The sequence below is a fragment of the Struthio camelus genome, chromosome 13, assembly GCF_040807025.1.
Source record: "Struthio camelus isolate bStrCam1 chromosome 13, bStrCam1.hap1, whole genome shotgun sequence".
Taxonomy (NCBI): domain Eukaryota; kingdom Metazoa; phylum Chordata; class Aves; order Struthioniformes; family Struthionidae; genus Struthio; species Struthio camelus.
Genome location: NC_090954.1, coordinates 20,582,154 through 20,601,709, shown reverse-complemented (window position 1 = coordinate 20,601,709; position 19,556 = coordinate 20,582,154). Strand labels below are relative to the sequence as shown.

Here is a 19,556-nt window from a genome sequence, read left to right as displayed (position 1 = left end):
CTGTCTTCTAGCAGTAGTACCAATTTATGTTCAAGCAGCAGGTATGTATATATTGCTCCCTTCTGAAGGAGTGTTCACGAACACCTCGAGGGAGGTGATCCTGCCCCTCTCCTCAGCCCTGGGGAGGCCTCACCTGGAGTACTGTGTCCAGCTCTGGGCTCCCCAGGACAAGAGAGACATGGCACTACTGGAGAGAGTCCAGCGGAGGGCTACAAAGATGATTAGAGGGCTGGAGCACCTCTCCTATGAAGAAAGACTGCAAGAGCTGGGCCTGTTCAGCCTGGAGAAGAGAAGATTGAGAGGGGATCTCATCAACGTGTACAAGTATCTGAAGGGGGAGTGTCAAGAGGATGAGGCCAGCCTCTTCTCCGTGGTGCCCAGCAACGGGACAAGAGACAACGGGCAGAAACTGAACCACAGGAAGTTCCATCTGAACCTGAGAAAGAACTTCTTCCCTGTGAGGGTGACAGAGCATTGGAACAGGTTGCCCAGAGAGGTAGTGGAGTCTCCTTCGCTGGAGATACTCAAAACCTGTCTGGATGTGACCCTAGGCAATATGCTCTAGAGGCCCCTGCTTGAGCAGGGAGGTTGGACTAGATGTTCTCCGGAGGTCCCTTCCAACCTAAACGATTCTGTGATTCTGTGAACTTGGGTGAGAATATGCTCTTGTTTTAGTACACGTGTAAAGTGTAGTGCGCCTGAAGCAAAATCTCCTCGGCTACTCAGCTGAGCAGCAAGTTCTGCAGAGCTTACTGGGCTACATCATTTTCTTGTCCATCGTTTTCATTGTGCAGCTGTTCTGAGGAGGAGATGCTTCTCTAGGAGGCTATTGGGTACAGTACAAGTACTTTGCCATATTCTTTGGTGCAGGGATTTCATTGCTGTCTGTGTACAGTACTGTCCCTCATACTGATCCATCTCCTCTGGTGCTTGAGCTCTTTCGCTGCCTTTGCTGCTACATGCCTACCACTGGCACTGGTCCATAGCTCCCTAACACTGTTTTTGGAAGTGACTGTCCTCGCAGGAAAGGTGGTGATAGTCTTTGCTTGCAGGATTTTCTGTCCCTTTGCAGACTGCTTTGGAAGGAGCCTTTGCTGTAGGCATGTTTTTTTCATCTGTTACTGCAAGGAGGTCATCCCCAGTGTGTCCAGGAATCTTATTTATACTGTTGTGGTAACGATCAGAGGACAGCTAGCTCAGAGCAAATGCCTGTTGAGGACCAATTCAAGCCTTCTAGGCAGTGTGTGTGTCACCGCCTTTCTTCTTAAGGATCAGAATCCTTCTTCAAGAGCTCAATGTTTTCTGGCATTTTGAATGTTTGCTTTTTCTAAATGTTGTAGCAGGTACAGAGAAGCTGGGACAGGAAGGGTCTCAAAGATCCAAAAAGCCTGGTGCTGTGGGCCAGCTGACCCTTCTTCTTCGCTTTACGAGCTCTATTAACTTTATAATGAATGAAATGCTAAGCGTTCTTCACCCCAATGACGTAAGTTCATTTGCTTCTACCTTTTCTCTGCCAAGTCAGGAGGATTTTCTGACTAGGGCAGTTGTGGCTCTTTGGGGCCTCTTTGGCCCTTTTTCACTCAAGACAAAGGAAAGCCCTAACTTCAACCATATTGAAGTTTATCTGGAACTTGTCTGAAAGCCTGACGTTAACGGTGTCCCATTCTTAGCCTCTCTTTACACAGCTTCAGTGTCATAAGAAATACCTGCTATTCTCCAGGCCCAGGTCCATACTTCAGACGTTTTCTCCTAGATGCATCTCCAGCATTTGTGGCTGGAGTTGCTAGCATTCTCTGCCAGATCAATGTCTCTTCATTTACTCTTCGCTTTGCTCATTCGTGGAAAGGCAAACTTGCTTCAAAGTTCACAAGTCCATAACTGTATAGGTACTGGCCATTTTAATCAAGTTCACCGTAGTGTGAGCGACCATTACACGTGGACTACCGCTTAACTAGTGCCCCTGTTTTCTGTTTACGCCTGTAGTTAGAGCTCTGTGCTTGATGTTGTACGTAGACATTGCCTTAATCCTCTTTCCGGAATTGCTCAGATTTCTTTATGAAATTAAGCTGTGCTGGAGTTTGGTGACTAGATTTGAGATGGCGCTAAGCATACTTGTCTTATGTGTCTTATGTGCTTAGCACAAAGGAAGATGAGGCATGAAGATAAACAAAACATGAGCAATACAAGCCCATGTATATCCCTGGTACAAATGGCCAAATAAAACTGAGTTGATACTGCTCAGCAACTTCATTTTAACTGGCCTCTAAGTCTAGAGATTTAACGTAGGAGTGATTATGCCGATTCCGGTTACCTGTGGGAGGTGCCTGGTGTAAAGGAGGTGTCTCCAGAAGCGCCAAGAAACAGCCTGGTGATTGCTTCTGTCAAGAAATGCTGTATTGTCTCCTCAAAAACTTGAGGACATAATAAATTTACTGTGGATTGAGAAACTACTGACAAGAGGTAGGCATGGGAGGAGAATGTTCTGGAGGAACTGCCAGGGCACCATGCCCATGCGAATGTCAGACACAGAAGTGTCAACACACTTGAGGAATCGGAGGGAAGGAAGACTGTTTAGATCTTCAAATTTCTCGAGCAGACAAATTTACATTAATGCTCTAGGTATTAGAAGAAAGCACGTGAACAAGGGTTTGTTCTCAGTGTTTGTCCCATGTACGTCCAGATTTGTTGGTTATACAGTATTTGCTGACTACTTGCCAATACTGCTCTGGTGAGCGTTTAGAAGTATGTGAGAAACTTTATTTTGTATGCCTGTGAACTAAGGAGGTAGCATTCTGCAACATCTTGTTTTCAGTTGTGAAACCAAGTTTCGAGGCTGGTAACCTGGAGGCTTTGGGGGACTCTATAGAAACCGCTGTGTGGGTAGTGCAGGTAGTAGTAGTTGGTTTGGTATCATAAGTATGCAAATAAACTGTGGGGCTCTTCAGCACTGACTCCGTGATGCTTGTAACAGTCCATAAAATATAGCACTTTCTTCCTCTCCCCTTATATATGTATGTCTACCTCCTCAGCATATACATAGTTTATTAAGATATCTCCTGGAAGGAGGGTGCAGATGAAAATTTTTCCTAACTGCACTATTGAGTAACAACCAGAAATTTCCTATACCAAGAAGCTTTTATGTGGTTGCTGGTATTGTATTAAACATGTTCCTTTTTAGAGGGTCCTCCAGGTTGCCCACCCACTCAGCTGTATTTAGTCATCTAAAATAATGTTATTTCTCTATATGTACACATCTGTTTTCACTCTATTGCCAATTTCAGTGCTGCTGTGTATTCTCTGTGTATTGTGGCTACTTTCCCAGCATATTGAAAATTTACGCAGTGTAAGGGGATTTTACAAGTTCTCAAAAAACACGAAGTATTTTCCCACAGTAGCCACACCATATAATGTCTAAATGAAATGACATCTACTCACAGAATTAAAATGTGCACCTGCATATGACTTACTGCTTTATAGTGCCTTTGCATAGGTATAAATACTACTTTAGTCTCTTTTATTTGAAGCCAGCGTTTTCTTATGGTAAGCTTATTCAGTAGCTTCCTACAGTGCACTTCTAAGAATTAAACCAGCTAGTGTCCCAAATGTTTGGTCAGCATGCTTTTATTGACGTCTGATTTGTTTAGGAAATTGACTGTTACGAACAACATTTCTGATTTGTGATGGTCTGAATATATTCTGTTGCTATGGGTAATCACTGTTGCAGGGACCTGAAAGCGTGAAAGCGCTGGAATGGTGTTTGAGCACTCACCAGCTAGAATAATCCAATACGTGTGATGTAAAACTGTGTATTTCAGAACTTTCCAAAAAAGTTGCTTTAGAGGAAACTCTCCCTTTGAATTCTTCTCAGAATTAAACTTCTGAGCGTATATGGTTACTAGAACGGTTTAAATTGGTTAACTCAAATCTGTGATATTTAATCTCATATGTCTTTAGTTAGTGTTGCATTTCTAAACGTCTTGCCTTGGGATCTTTAATAACACTGGTTCATGCTATAAATGTCTAAAACTGCCTCCTCCTGTTTTCAAGCATAGTCTGTCACCTCTCTGTGACAGCAAAGGAGTTAATGAATTGCGGTTCTAACCTCCAAGCTCAGGTGATAAATCATCAGGTAAAGCTTGAGAATTGCACCCTGTTGCCTGTCCTTCCTCGTCAAAACCTCCTTCCCATCCCGAACAGTCTGCCACCTTCAAGACAGGAATCCAGGGCTGAGCTGGTGTCAAATTTGAACTTTTTAAGCATGCTTTGAATGATCTGAAAATCAGCAGCGCACTAGAGACTGACAAATGACTTGCTGTCTTAATTTCGTTAGCTCCCCCGCTAAATTGGAAGAGAATGACGGTAGGGTGAATAACTTGTCTGCATGCTCCTCTGGAAGCATCTCTTAGTACTTATTTTAGACACATCCCTGTGACACGTCAGGTTTGTGGTATAACTGTGTATGATTCTCTCTAAATTGCATAGTGGGAGACAAGTGAAGGAGCAAATGCATGGAAAACAAAGCAGTAGGCTAGTTTTTCCCTTACAGTAGATATCTTTTCTTAGAATTGGGAAGTCATGCATGCACTGCATTTTTGTCCTTAACTAGTGCTTCGGTTGTTTTCTGGTCTTGGGGAGAGGAGGAAGAACCGCATGGAACTACAGAGCTGCTTGCCATTGTTTTAAAATTAGGATTCTGATATAAATACGCTTTTTCCAGTCAAAGTCACAGTTGATCAGCTCCCCAGACTTCTGTGCAGCGTTTTCAGAGGGGGAGGGGGAACTGAGGGAAATAGGCAAATACACAGTGTTCGGATGCATGTATTGGAAAATGGAAAGCATCCCAGCTCATCTAGGCGCTGCAGATGTTGGCCTGGAGTTCCGTGCCCTCATTCTCTGAATGTTGTTGCAAACTTTCTAACTAAAATCTCTTATTTCTTTGAAATCAGCACGGGCCTTCTCACAAGTAATAAAGCGGATTAAGATATAGAAATGACTTTTGGTTCTGTTGGAAAACAGTTTGTGGCCTGCTTAGGTTTGTCAGGTCTCTTGCCTTAAAAAAATATCTCAGAATGAGAATGCTGAGGACTAAACTTCTGCGCATTTTAAGATGAGTAGAGGAGGTTGTTAAAAAGTTTTGATAGCTGTTCTTAAGATGGTTTGAAATCCGACAGTCTCTGTTTTGTTATTTCTAGATTTTTGTCAGGCTTTAAGATGCTTAGAGGAAGCTTTCATATCTCAAAGTCACTTCGAGATGCGTAAAAGCAGCTAATAGGTCAAATGACTGAATGGAGAAAGGAAAGCTCCAGAGCTCCAGTGACCTCTGTTTTGGGCTCAGCAGTTCTGTAGTGTTCATTACTCATGTGATGTTGAGTATGGTTTCATACGAGTTTCTGATTTAAGCTTTACTGCTGATGCCAGAGTAAATACAGGGGGAGACTGAATTTTCATGAATAGTAACTCTCTAATGGCTCCTTTGAAGATGCTCATCAGGGCTGGTCGCATATGACCTTCTGTCACTAGTCGGTTCTTTGTCGTGACAAAATACAAAGGTACCAACTCTAATACAGTGTATTTTTATTAGGAAAAAATGTAGATACATTTCAGTTTTACATACTTAAATGTTAAGAATGAGATATGTAACAGTGGGAAAGATAGAGGTAAAGTTGTTGCCAATAATCATGATGAAGCATGCAGCCTTACGAACAACTTCTAATTGTTTTACCCTCTTGTTAGACTATAGAATCTAACTGGCGATGTGGGCGACACAATTTGCAGAGGATTCAGTGCCGCTCTGAAAATAGCAAAGGTGTCTACTGTTTACAGTATGATGATGAAAAGATTATCAGTGGCCTACGAGATAACTCCATTAAGGTAAACACTATTTTTCAGTCTTTTCTGTGAAGATAAATGGGCAGTTTTGCCTCAGAAGGATAGCCATTTGTGTTTCCTTGATGATTTCACTCATCTCTTCACAGGACAGTATTTATTTTTGCAGGGTCTATGAGGATGAGTTGTCTTCCATAGCCCTGCAAAGTTCTCATCTGTGTTTTGCTCTAGGAACTCTGGAAACTGCCAGCCAGGAGACCTGTACTATGTTTTTTTTTTATATGACCAGAAACAAATGCTTGTGAAATTCAAAGTTGATATAAACTAATGGAGATGCTGTGTGCCACTGTCCTTAGCTTTGTCTTTTGGCTTGGCTAACGGTTTGCTTTCATGCTAACAGTTTGCTTTCATGTGCGCTGTCCTTAAGCTGCATAGCGTTTCCTTTTGGAAAACTGACTTTTATCTTTTTATGATCATTGGTTATTCATTGTTCTGTCAAGAGCCTGCTGCAAGGAGTCTTGACGGGCTAAAAGAGAGGAAACTTTAGACAAGATAACTACCCATGGATTCTTCTTGCTATCCCTAATTTTTGTTCTTCCTTCTCTCTTGCTGCAATGTGAAGGTCTTGGATCCCTGTTTTTGATCTTGGTAAGCCATTTATACTTCTCTTTTAATTTTTGTTACAGATTTGGGACAAAACAAGCTTGGAATGTTTGAAAGTATTAACAGGACATACTGGCTCAGTTCTTTGTCTGCAGTACGACGAAAGAGTCATTGTAACTGGATCTTCAGATTCTACAGTGAGGTGAGTGTTAAGTTTTCATGCAAAAAGGATCAAGTGTCAGGGCTTGGGGATGCTTATAATAGTCTCCAAATAGCCAATATACATGCTCTATTATGCCTATGATGCTGCTTTTCTAATACCAAAATACTCACATTTGGCAAAGCATCACGCTCAATTTGTTTTCCCAAATTTGTCTCATTTTTTAGGGTGTTAAGAACTTTGTTAATCTGTGTGATTCAAGGCATAACCTGAACTTGTAGAATGGCTGAGGAGCCAACTATACTGTGATCTTCTCATTTGGGGTTCCTTGTATTTTCTTCTGACATTTTTTAATTATGACTATCGATGCAGGAATACTTGGGATATGTACTTGTCTAACAGCAATTTTGATGACATTGAGTTCAAATTCTTGCACGAATTCAGTGCTCAGTAGAAGTCCAATGCAAACATGCTTGGCTACAGTTCAGTGGAAGGCCTGTGTCTCCCATCTGTTGTCTTGCATCAATGGTGGCAATGTCTGTCTCTACAACTTTTAAAAAGTTAAGAATTTATCCTAGCACCCCTTGGGTAGTATGCATTCAGTAGCGATTTTCATTTTTTTCTTAGCTAGTAGGTAGCACTGGAGGGCGTTAGATTCCAGTTGCCGCTGGCCTGTGCTGGATTGAACTGGTAGCAGCGGACCTGTGTGTGTTTGCAGTTTATACTGTGCATAGGCATCTTCATTCATCCGAGCTAAAATTGTTTTGGTTTTTTGCAGAGTTTGGGATGTAAACACAGGTGAAGTTCTGAACACATTGATTCACCACAATGAGGCAGTGCTTCATTTGAGGTTCAGTAATGGATTAATGGTGACATGCTCAAAGGACAGATCCATTGCTGTTTGGGATATGGCGTCACCTACTGACATCACCCTGCGCCGTGTGTTGGTTGGCCATCGTGCTGCTGTTAATGTTGTAGACTTTGATGACAAGTACATTGTGTCAGCATCAGGTGACAGGACTATTAAAGTAAGTTGGCAGAGCTCTGATCTAGATCTGCAGGCTTAACTGAGGAAATGACAACTCAAATGACAAGTTTTGTGCCTGGAAGAATGAAATAACTGGAAAGCTTCCGAATGTTGTTATTCAAATCCGAATAGCAGAAGGGTTCGTGAGCAGCTCTGTGTCTGTCTTTACCTTTCAGCTGGTTGCTTCCTTTTACTAGCTGTTAATATCTTAATGCAAATAACTAGGCTTGTAACATTTTGGTAGCTTCTGTCATACAATTACAAAAAGGTAAAGCCTATTCACCGTTTAAACTCTAGTCTCAAGACTGGTTGGTTTGTTAAATGTGGCACGTTTTGTGCCTTTTCCCAAATGGTGTTCTTTAATTTCAACTGGCAGGCCCATCCCGGACATGAAATTTATGAGCAGTTGCCTTTCCTCACCCTGTCTTCCCAACAGCTAAACCAGGCTTTGCCTTGTTTGAAGAGCTAAAGTGCTGTATTTGAAGATTTTTATATATATACATATACATACTAGAAGATTTGAGTTACCGACAGTGTATTAATATAACAGAGGCATTTCCACCCTTCCGCCTCTAGAATTAGAGCTACCTTAGGCCATGCCAGAAAGCTCTTGGCAGTTTTATGTCCAAATATCTGCCAAAGGTACTGTTGCACGCTGCAAAATAAGCCACTGGATTCTTTTCAGCTTCAATTACAGTTTATTAAAAATGGGTGAAGTTGATCAATTGATGTTAAGAAAGAGGTAGTCACCAAACTTAAAGATTACAGTTTTGGTCTTGGTAGAGTGCTGGCAATTTCACTGGTAAAAATTAACTGGCTTGTGTATGTGGTAATTTCCACTTTTTAGAAAGAGTAACTCACCAAGATTCAAGTGTAATGAAGTTTTTTGACTCATTTGGAGTAGTCTCTACCACTTAAATATTTTCATATACCAAAAAAACTTCCCTGAACTTTTCTCATTGACTTTGTGTGCAATAGCAGTGCCTGTGGCTCTTGTCACTGCTAGGTCCCCATAGTCCTAGTCTTCTGTTAATGCAGTGTACCTATTCTTGCCCGTAAAATAAATAAGTAAATAAATAAATTTTTTATGCAAGCTTTTATTCCACTGGCTAGCAAAGGTCAACCTCAGACCTCTTTTGTTACCAATTTTTAACAGTTTCTGTTGAATTCACAGATCTTGGTTGTGCATAGTTCTGAGAGGAGCATTTATCTAATTTTTCACAGGTCTGGAGTACAAGTACATGCGAGTTTGTTCGTACTCTAAATGGGCACAAGCGTGGTATTGCATGCCTCCAGTACAGGGATCGACTAGTGGTCAGCGGATCCTCAGACAATACTATTAGGTGGGTGCCAAAAAGGTGCTATCAGTGGGTAATGATGTACATCTACACACGTGAAGAAAATTTCTCCTGACTTTTGATACTGTCCCACATTACTTAAAGTCCAAAAAAAAAAAAAACCAAAAAAACTTTGTTATATCTTGTTATTGAAGCAGATAATGTAAGGCTGGGAAGTTTATTCAGCTTGAGAATAAACATATTATATTTATATAATTATGTTTATATTATATAACACAAATATATGTATGTTTATATATATTATATAATATATTTTATATATTATATATTATGTTTATATTATATGTAAACATATTATATGTATAAACATATTATACAGCCCTGTTGAAACAGTGAGATTGCAAGGTTTATGTCAAAGGTAAGCAAAAAAATTTTGATTGATCCTGCTACTTTATTACCATGTCTCTGGTTAGAGAAATGAGAAAGACTTTGGTCACCATTTGTTTTAATTACTTTCTGAACCTCTATTAGAGACTGGTATGTGCAGAACGAAACTCCCCTCCCCCCCCCCCCCCCCCCCCAAAAAAAAAAAAACAGGCACACAAATCAGCGTAAAAAAATCCACTGAAATAATTTAACAAGTATCCAACCTTTACTTGTTTGTAATTTTGAATGGACCAGATTATGTTGCAGCAGCAGCATATCAGAGTTAATCTCTTCTGTAAACTGAATGCAAGGAACTTCTCATGGTTCTACAGTTGCCTTTTGTATGGTATTTTCCCCAGAAAAAACATAAGTAGCATGACTGAATTGCTGCATGTAGGGCTGAGGGACAGGTGCTGAACCTGAAGTATTCAGAGGTGGTTGTTTTCTTCTGTTTTCTTAAGGCTATGGGACATTGAATGTGGTGCCTGCTTAAGAGTATTAGAAGGCCATGAAGAACTTGTTCGATGCATCAGGTTTGACAACAAGAGAATTGTTAGTGGAGCCTATGATGGGTATGTTTTTAAGTGCAATTTTGAAAACTTTTGCCTTTCTTTAACAAAGCATCCTCTGGAAACCGGCTAGGCCTTATGTACAGATTCTCTTCTGATTTGACTGATGGATCAATATGTAACTGAGTGGTTACAGCCAAGAAACTGTGTTCGGAATAGATTCGTATTATAACTTAATGCTTTCCTGGTGCTCTTTAACAAGAGTCCTCAATTGTTTTATCACTCCAGTTTGACTTTTGGTAGAAAATGCACTTTTGTTTGACTTAAGTGGCAAGCGATCTGAAAAAGTGCATTCCTTTGTTTCTTCCCTCAGGAATTGCTCCTTGCCAAATCCCATGCTTTCAGAGTAGTTTCGGCTTTCTCTTTTTGTTAGATAGCACCACCGAAAATGTATTTGTGAGTGTAATGTGTGTTGTAGTTCTGAAGTGACCGTTTTTGGTAGGTTGAAGGTAAGTCCCCTGCAGTTAGTCCTTTGGGTTTGCTCTGCCTTATAAGAAGTAGTATTTTAACAGTTTAGTAACTTCAGGAAAACGTACGTCCGTGTCCAAATTCTCCACTTCTTTCTCTGTCTGATCTGTAGTTCAAGTGAACAGTAGAGCTATTAAAAACAATTTTTGAACTGTGTTTGTCTCTAGCCTTTTATTTTGGTTTATTGTGTCACTGGGTTGGCAGTCCCAGCTTGTTTCCCACTCGATCTTTGTGCTCCTCAGTAGGCTTTTGAGATCTGCAGCTCCAAAATCACTTGTGTACAGAAGCACAGTTAACTTGTGTCTTCATAATATCCACCAATCCATTTGGTCCACCTCAAGGACATCACTGTATTTGGTGATGAAAAGAAATATAAAACTGTGTGCTTCAAGAGGCTTAACTAGTATGTCAGTGAAGTTAAATTATAATGTTTTGCTTGATTCTGATAAATTAACTATAGGGAAAACCCGGCATTCTTGCCATTGATTCAGATGTTTATTCTATGCTTACGTTTGAAACAACATTTTTATTATAATCTCCTTATTTTACTTTATAGCAAAATTAAAGTTTGGGACTTGCAAGCTGCTCTTGACCCTCGTGCCCCAGCAAGTACATTATGCTTGCGTACGTTAGTGGTATGTAAAATTAATTCATTTGGGGTTATCTGAAGTCTTTTATTTGAAAGGGAAAGGCATTTCATTGCATTTTAGTGGGATAGGTGAGAAACTCAGGATGTGTCTTGTAAAATCTAGTCTGCTTCTCATGCTAAGAATGAAGAAAAAAATATAAATATTGCTATGTCCTGAATAATTTGAATGTGACCGTAAAAGAAAGATTAAGTTTTCCTAGCTCAAGATTCTTAGATGCTGTAAAAACGTAATCATTGCTATACTGTGTCTCGTCATTCTAGTTACTAGTATGGTACCCTGATATCATTATAGATACCGTAGTGCTGGCTTTAAATAAATCTCCTCTCATTAAAAGGGTGGTTTGGGGGTGAGGGGAATTCTCTGAGCCTTTCTCAAACCTTCCCCCTTCAGTTTGGGAGGAAGAGATGTGGCAAGGAAAGGACGTTGAGTTGCTACAGGCGCTCTAATTGCTTCAGAGGGCTGTCGTGTTTAAGTTGGTTACTTAACTTGTGTTTTTCTTTGTAATAGGGTTTTGATGTAGGACAGTAGACTTAATTTAAAAAAAAGTTAGTAGGGAAAGTGATTCATTGTTCTTTTCACCGAAACATGCATAAAATGTTACTTCAGGAGTCAGTTTGACATTTGTCTGAGCTAGTAGCAACCCAAAGGTATTGTCCGTATGTAATGGTAACTGGTTTATTCTGCATGCGCCTGGCCTATCCAACTCCTGCCAGAAGTGCTTGTACTGCACGAAATATTTCTAATTTTTAGTCTTTTCAGTAGTCTTGGCATGGAGATGAGATTTAACTATCCTTTTATTCCATATGACAAGTTGATTCTTACCCTTCTGTGAGTATACTCTAGTTCAGGCTGTAGTTTGCAGATCAGTTTGACAGCTTTGGTTACTTCTCTAATAAAGGTAGTGTACTCCTTTTTAAATTTACTTAGAGTGAACAAAGTGGAGAACGTTTTGTGGTCCTCTTAATGCTACTCTGAGATATCCTTAAAGGAGCTTATGGAGCATGTACTCCTATGGCTCCTTTTCTTTAAGGCAGCATTTGAACACTGTCTTTATTAGGAAGTGAACCGTAATGATGCTTCCAGAAGCCAGACCTAGGTGAGCCTATGATGTGGTTTATTAGGATTATATAAAAATTGATTAAGCAGTAGTGTTGAACACAAAATGTTATGTGATAGAAGGAACCCTGCCAGTTTGTCAGTGCCACCTGATTTTTCTAAATTGTTTATTCTTGATTGATAGGCTGTTTCTGTCTTTGATAATCTCTACTTCGTCCTCTGTGGCTCTCCCTTCCAGAGAAGGTTCAAGACTTAGGAGCACCTTATTTGGAAGCCATGTTTTTTGCTGTAAAAGTTTACATACAAAAGGAGCTTTTTCTTAAACTCCGTTTAACTATAACTAAGGACTTCTTAATCAGCACACTGGAATTTTAATTCACCGTTCTGTGTCCAGATACGTGTGTGAGTACAAATGTAATGAGATGTTTCCCTCTCCTTGCTCCACTAACGGAATTTTTGTTATTCACAGGAACATTCAGGACGTGTCTTTAGACTCCAGTTTGATGAATTTCAGATCATTAGTAGCTCCCATGATGACACAATTCTGATTTGGGATTTCTTAAATGTGCCATCCAGTGCCCAGAATGAGACCCGCTCTCCATCTAGAACATACACTTACATCTCCAGATAACAGTCTGCACTTTACTACCCTCAGAAGGTAAGGCTTCCTCTTTTTATTGGCTTTATTGTAAATATGTGAAATTATCACTCTGCTTGCAGGTAGGCATGGTCAAAAACAGCAAGCTACAGTTCTTCTTAAGAAAATAAAATCTCTTTATGCTACTTTTTGTGTTATGTAGTCTTTGTGTGATGTCATGCTTCAGGTTATAAAATTTGTAAGATTGTGATATCTTACCCTCGTGCCCTCTGTGCTCCCTCCTGTTTGTAAGTGGGGGCTTCAGGTTTTAACATGTGAAAAGTTACCTGCTCACAACAGTCTCAGAAATTCTTGCGCGTATATTCTAAATACACCTTTTAGAGTTCTTGAGACATTTACTTTCTGCAATGCTCATTACAAAGATTCAAATGCAATGCATTTCTAGTAAAGTGAACGTGCATGTGATCTTTGAACGAATGCTCATCATAAGTGAGCAATTCTGTGATAACCATGAGTAATAGGGAAAGCTTTCAGAACTAAAAAAATCCATTGGGCTAGGCCACATGAGAACTGAAAGCTGTCAAAAACAGAGCACATAAATTTTGGCTATTTTGTTAACGTTTTTCTGCAAGTCAGCTTTATTTGGTTCTCTGAGCATGTTGGGTAAAAACTCTGCTGTAGATCTGTTTGTGTAGATTCTTTTCCTCATGTCATCTATATCGCTGCCAACAATTGCACTTCAAACTATAAATAGCTGTGAATAATGCTGGGATTTGGAAACATAGTAATTGCCTTACCAAAGCAGAACACAGTCACCCGTTTCTCCAGTGCCCTGTCTTTGCCAGTGCTGATACTAGATGCTTCCAAGGAAGTGGAGACACCGCAGCAAGAGGAATTAATATTAAAGTTGCCCCGACAGGAAAGATTTATTTGAGTAGATAATTAGTAGTTGCTTATATCTTGGGGAGAAAGTTTTCACTGTCTCCATGTAACCACAGATTTTTTCATTATCTCTCTGTGTATGTTTGTAAATGCTGTAGCAATGAGTTCCTCAAGTTATTCGATTCTTTGTGCAGAAGCTCTTCTGGCCAGGGAAATGCCCTTTTCCTTGCCTTGTGAAATTACGTTTTGCTTTTTTGAAATACAGGTTCGTAAAAATTAGTTTTTTCACTTGTGAGCATTCCTCAGGAAAATAGTGTCAGCATTTCCTACTAACTGAACTCATCCTCATTTTAAAGAAAGCCAGGATAGTGTCCTCTCTGGATATGACGCTTTGGTCCAGGGGCTTGTGAGGTTCCACGGAGAGTCTGGGCAGAAAGCTGCCTAGGGAAGAAGTCTTCTGCTAGGATGAGGCGTTAGTGTACAGAATCTGCTGGACAGTTATTATTGCTGTTAATGGCATTCACTAATTCCCCTTAAAAACCAAAGGAAATGCATGCACTTCTAGCTATCTTAACTGCACTTCTTCATCCAAGATTTAAGTCAGTTGTGGTTGCTCACACAAATTTAAATTCTGCTCCGATTGAATGTTAGGGAATTGCTTATATTCCGTATATTTTCCTGCATGTATTGTTCTGCTTCCTTTCTAAAATGAAGAATAAGAATCTAAGTGTTGTTTTAATGTAGAAAGAGCTACCACAAGTACTGACTAAATAAATTGAACGTTCATTTAAAAACTCGAAAGAAATTGCAACATTAAGAACAATACTGCCAGGGTAATTTAGAAGTGATGTGTTAAAACTCACTAATTTTTTATTTGATCTGCAGTAAGAGGAGATGAGAAATCTGAAAATGACTGTCTGTTAAACTTTATGTTAATAGTGAGTGGGTAAGTGGTTAAAAGACACAGCTTGCTAGGAGGTGGGCCCAGACAGCTAGGTCCTCCAGTACGGCCAACCTTTCGCTTCCACTTGAAAGTGTAGAGGTGTTTTTATTTTTTTCTCTCTGGGGTGACAAAGCCATATTCTTATTGTGGAAAGCTTGTTGCTGTCACTGATGGTGAAGTGTCTAGGGACTTTGCTGTCACTGGCTTCTCTGCAAATCTGTACCTAGATGAATTTCTGCTGTGGACACTTTAAGCCCTATTGAAGTTGAATGTTTTGTCCTCCCTGTAGAATCCTTTGTGTTTTGTTTTGTGTTTTTTTTCCCCCTTTCTGGATAATTTATTTTTTCCTGCCTTTTCAGGCATTTAGAATAGGCTGCATGGGAAGAAGACAATAGTTTTAGGAACAAACTCCATATATTTTTCCAGTTTATACATCAGTACTTCCTTCTCTGAAGTTACACGTTAATTTGAAGTTAACAAATTCTTCGTTTTGCTTAAAAAAAAAGAAAAAATTACAGAAGTATATTTGGCAAGCTGCTTTATTTAATTTTTGGTTCATGGAAAAGCTATGCACGCATGCGTTAAGTGCAAAAGTAATTAGGAGTTGAATAAAATTTATTTCAGTTCGGTTGACCAGCAATATGCTGGTGCCTTATTTTCTCTCTTGCCACACGTGGCCCACCAGACCGACTGTCACTGGGATTTGTTGATGAAATATGAAATGCCTTTGGCACTCTCTTCTTCCTTTCAAATTCTGCACACTGGACAATTTTGAACGGCTTATGTCTGACTTGTCCCGTGGTGCAGAACTGCAAACATGCAGATCTCCATATCCTGGGAGTTTTTGGTATTGGTAATGACACTCTTTTAATAATTCTTTCTTAGGAGAGCTGTTGTGATGTCACTTTTTGACAGGTTTGTCTAACTTCAGAATCCAAAAAACATAAATCTTACATAAATTTATGGTCAAACAGCTAATATTTCATTATGACATTTAATGAAACAGTTTTATATGCTTTTAAACGTTATAGTTTGCTGAATTTTGACGCAGCCCTCTACCCTTTTTTACAAGGCTTGCAATGTTCTGCCTCTTCAAAGCGGATCACTTTTGACAGTCCTGGCAGTTGGCTGCGAGAGTTTTATTGCTTTCTGTTGAATTCCTGTTGTTTATTGTAACATGATAAAAATTGTAACCATATGATAGTCTAATATTCTTATATTAAGCACTAGACCTGGGGCTAGGGGGAAGGGAAGTTGAAGGGAAGTGCCCAGAGATGTTTTAACGTTTCATGGGAGTTTCATATCAGAATAGGGTAGTTCACCATAGTCCATAATAGAAATGACTTTGGGAAGTGTCAGGTAAAATCAAAGTTCAGATTTAATTACGCTAAGAGTTTGCATCTTCTCCAAGCAGATAATGTAATCATGGGACTGGAAAAGGTGACTGAAATATAAAACTACTTGATTTTTAGTCTGTTCTTGTTTTAAAAAAACCCATGTTTTGAAACAACTGAACTTTGCATCCCATGCAAAACTATGCAGCATGGAGGAGGAGAAAGAAGGAGGTTCTCGTAGTTTTATGTAGGTCACTGTTTCAGTCGATAGCCTTCACCGTTTAGCAAGGCTAGCTAGCGGTTCATTTGTCACTCCCCAAGAGGGCTTTTGTTTCTTACTTCGTGTAAGAAAAATGCCAGCTGTGACTGATTGCCACCCACCCCGCGAAGAGCTAGCACCATTAAGCATCATGCTCTTATTTAAGCTTAATTCAGGCATGTTCTCCTAGCGAAGGTAATGGCCTGTGGAGGTGTATTGGTCCTTGAAGGAAGAACTTCTAGTACTGAGTGAATTATTTTCAAGCGGAGAGTCCCCTTGAGGAGTCGCGGAGGAGCGGTGTACTCCTCAAGGTGTTTTGCCATTTGGTTTCGGCTTGGAGTGTGAAAAATGGTGTGCGCTTAGCTTCTTCCAGATGTCTCCAAATGTTGCTTTTCGATTTGTGTGTCCTGTCAGTTCAGCTTGTCTTTTGTCTTTTTCAGGGTTTCACAGTCTTGAACTACTGGATTTTTGGCTACTACATGCCTGAAGATGTTGATTGACAGCTAAAGTCAGAATTGGTTCTAGATGCTGTGTAGATGCAAAGCAGCAGCACAATTCTATATCTAAATTTCTTAATCTTTCCTGCTCTCCGTGGTCGTCTCTGAATTTACTACAAATTCACTGACTTCGAGTAGATGAGTTTCAGAAGCCTGTCCTTCCCTGCAACGAAAAATCCAAAGCTTCACCTGTAAATTGTCCGTAGAAACTGAACTCTGATGGCTTGTTTTTCAGAAATAAATCAGAAGTCAAGAAAGGACTTGGCCTAATTTATATTGCTTTGCACTTTTGTCTGACTTTAAAGAAAAAAACATTCTCCAGTGAAGTTTGGGTGCCAAACACATACCCAGAATGTACAGAGCTTTGCTTTCAAAGTCACCATTGTCCTTTAGACTTTACTCTCATGACAGATTCAGAGCCTGTTTTGTTTGATAGGAGTGTACGTTGGACTATTAGAAATATTTCTGAATTGATCAGTAATATTTTTGCATTACAGTTTACTTGTTTCTGCACCGATAATTTCTTTTAAATTAAAGATTACCTGTAATTCAGGCTAGGTTATCTAAACTAGTTGTATAGCACTGTCTTTTCCTTTTAACTGTGCTCTGTACTACAGCCGTCCTACGCTTCCTAATGTTTGGTATAGTAAAACCTTTCCATGTGTGCTTGCCTCATTTCAAATACTGTATAAGCATGTAGATATAATGTACATAACAGTGTAACCTCCAGGTGCTAGGAGTCAGGATTTCCTGACACTACACACTAATGCAAAATGTGTTAGCACTTGGCAGCAGGATGTTCTAACTACTGGCACTATAGGGGTGGTTAATACGAATTACCTAGAAATTTTCTTTGCAAAAGGAGGTTTTCAGTATTCATTAGGATTTTTTTAATGGGAACTACATATTTTAAAATGTAATTTCTAAACTTTTTAAAAATTAAAAAAAAGTTTAATTTATGTTCTGTATCTTATATTTTGTGCCGCAGTATTTACCGATGTCTTTCTTTTAGCACCAGTAGGTTGTCACAAATGCCTGCTGATGTCCTTCTTTAGCATTAGTTTGGCTGTTCAATGGAGAAGATGCCATGGGCCAAAGTAAAATTTATTTATGTATGATTTGTAACACTTCCTTAAGGTGGAGTGGAGGTCCCTTCAAGTCAATGAGTGCTCTGAGAACCATGCTAGATTTCTTACCCATCGCTATCAGCTGTGACCATGTTGCGATGTCCCGGTCATGGTTTATCTTTGTTAGCATGCTTTTACTAACCAGTCTCAGTAGTTTCTTCTTATGTTGACATAGTCTCCCCTCTAATTTATGTGGTCATATTAATGCTACTGCATTTTTCTTCTGTCGGAATAAGACATTGATAAATGCAAACTTGAATATTTTATCTTTGTTCGTCATGTATGACTATGCCTAGCAGTGGCTTTTCTTTAATCCTTCAGTTGAACTCGGTGTGAAATACGCCTGTTTCCTTGGGCCAGAAGTGTGCTGGCACAGAAATGTACTGTCCTTCCTTTATCATTGTATGTCATGTTCGTTTGTCCTCTGGCAGCGCTTTCATGGTTTTGAATTTTTCCCTTTTATGATCAGAAAGGTTAAGGAAAGTCAGACTGCCAAGGGTTGAATCCTGGGTTACCAGTGGAACAGCTATGGTTAGATGCGTCGTATCTGTGTCAAGCAAATTCAGAGAGAGCGCACATCGGACCTTACTGAAACATTACAGAAGTGCGACTTAAGGTTTTCTCCTCTTCACCCTTCACGTTGAGAGAGGTGTCGGGATCAGTGCTGAAGTTAATAAACTCCCTTTTACGTGTTACTACAACGATATTTATTTCATCAAGATGACAGAATGCAGTGAAGTGCAGAAGATTAAAAACACGCTCCTGAGCGTCCATTAAGATCACTTTTTGGTAAGCTTGACGGTAGTCTATGAAAGTGTCTTACTTTACCCTTCTCATCTACTAGCTTTAATATTAAACTGTTTAAAAAGAATCTGTTGCAGCCCTGAAGAAAAAGGTATTTGTTTATGAAGAATGGAGTCTCCCTCCCTTTTTTTTTTTTTAATTTTTTTTTAATGCATGTGTAAGATTTAAATTCATGTTTTTCCTTGGGAGATAACGGTATTTGAACATGCAGTCTAAACTTCTTTGTGCTTTGTGTAACATAGCAGTGGACTTTTGTGCTTGGCACCCAAGGAACTTGACTCCTGGGATTAATGGTAGTGATCCTGGCTGCACTCTGGACTTTGTTTTGCTAACCATATTTGAGCAACTGTACATTACTGCTATATTAATGTTTCAAAGCACTGGGATAGTCTAATTCTAACTTGTAATTATGTTTGCCAATTATCTGTTTGGAAAGTTGGTGTATGAACAGCTTATTGAAACTGTTAAATTGTACAGATATCGTTCATGATCTAAAGCTTTGTACTGTGGAATGTGCTTAATAAAAAAAAAAAGTTTGAACTTAATTTGTCGAATACATGGTCAAGTAATGTCATCTAACCACATGTCGGTATCATGCATCTGTTAATCCAAGTTCAGTGCGCAGTTATACTAATTCAAAGTTCATGTTTGCAAGCGCTCCTGTACTGGCCCGTGTTAGGTGACGGCGCTGGCGGTACTTCAGCAGCGGCGGCGCCGCGGGCTGCTCGCGGCGTAAGGCCCGAGGCCGACGGGCCAAAGCCGTTTGTCTGAGACGTCTGCCGTGGCCCAGCTGCGTGCCGTGGCACGGACCCCGGCAGCTCTGGCAGGTTTTCTTACCCTTGCGTTTATTACAGCGCCCGCTGGGAAGGCCCAGTGAAAAACCGAGCTGTGAGCTGGTTTGATCTTAAAGTAACTGAACGTCTCTGCTTTACTGCAATGTCTCCGTCTCGCGCGTCAGCAGAACTGTCACGGGCAGGATTTTCATGTTTTTACTTCGTCAAGAATACGGCTGGAGTTTTTAAATATTAC

At 39.9% G+C, this 19,556-nt stretch overlaps 1 protein-coding gene across 6 annotated transcripts in view; it reads left to right on the top strand.

Moving 5' to 3' along the window:
* Window positions 1–19,072, top strand: part of FBXW11 (F-box and WD repeat domain containing 11) — an 80,506-nt gene extending 61,434 nt beyond the window's left edge. For all 6 annotated transcript variants that reach the window (XM_068960027.1, XM_068960029.1, XM_068960025.1 and 3 more), the window contains 8 exons: window positions 5,734–5,871; window positions 6,513–6,631; window positions 7,368–7,617; window positions 8,841–8,959; window positions 9,802–9,912; window positions 10,934–11,012; window positions 12,553–12,741; window positions 16,540–19,072. In XM_068960027.1, coding sequence (XP_068816128.1) covers window positions 5,734–5,871; window positions 6,513–6,631; window positions 7,368–7,617; window positions 8,841–8,959; window positions 9,802–9,912; window positions 10,934–11,012; window positions 12,553–12,714 — 978 coding nt within the window. In that variant the 3' untranslated portion in view covers window positions 12,715–12,741; window positions 16,540–19,072. The remainder of the gene's footprint in view (window positions 1–5,733; window positions 5,872–6,512; window positions 6,632–7,367; window positions 7,618–8,840; window positions 8,960–9,801; window positions 9,913–10,933; window positions 11,013–12,552; window positions 12,742–16,539) is intronic.
* Window positions 19,073–19,556: the final 484 nt, after the last annotated feature.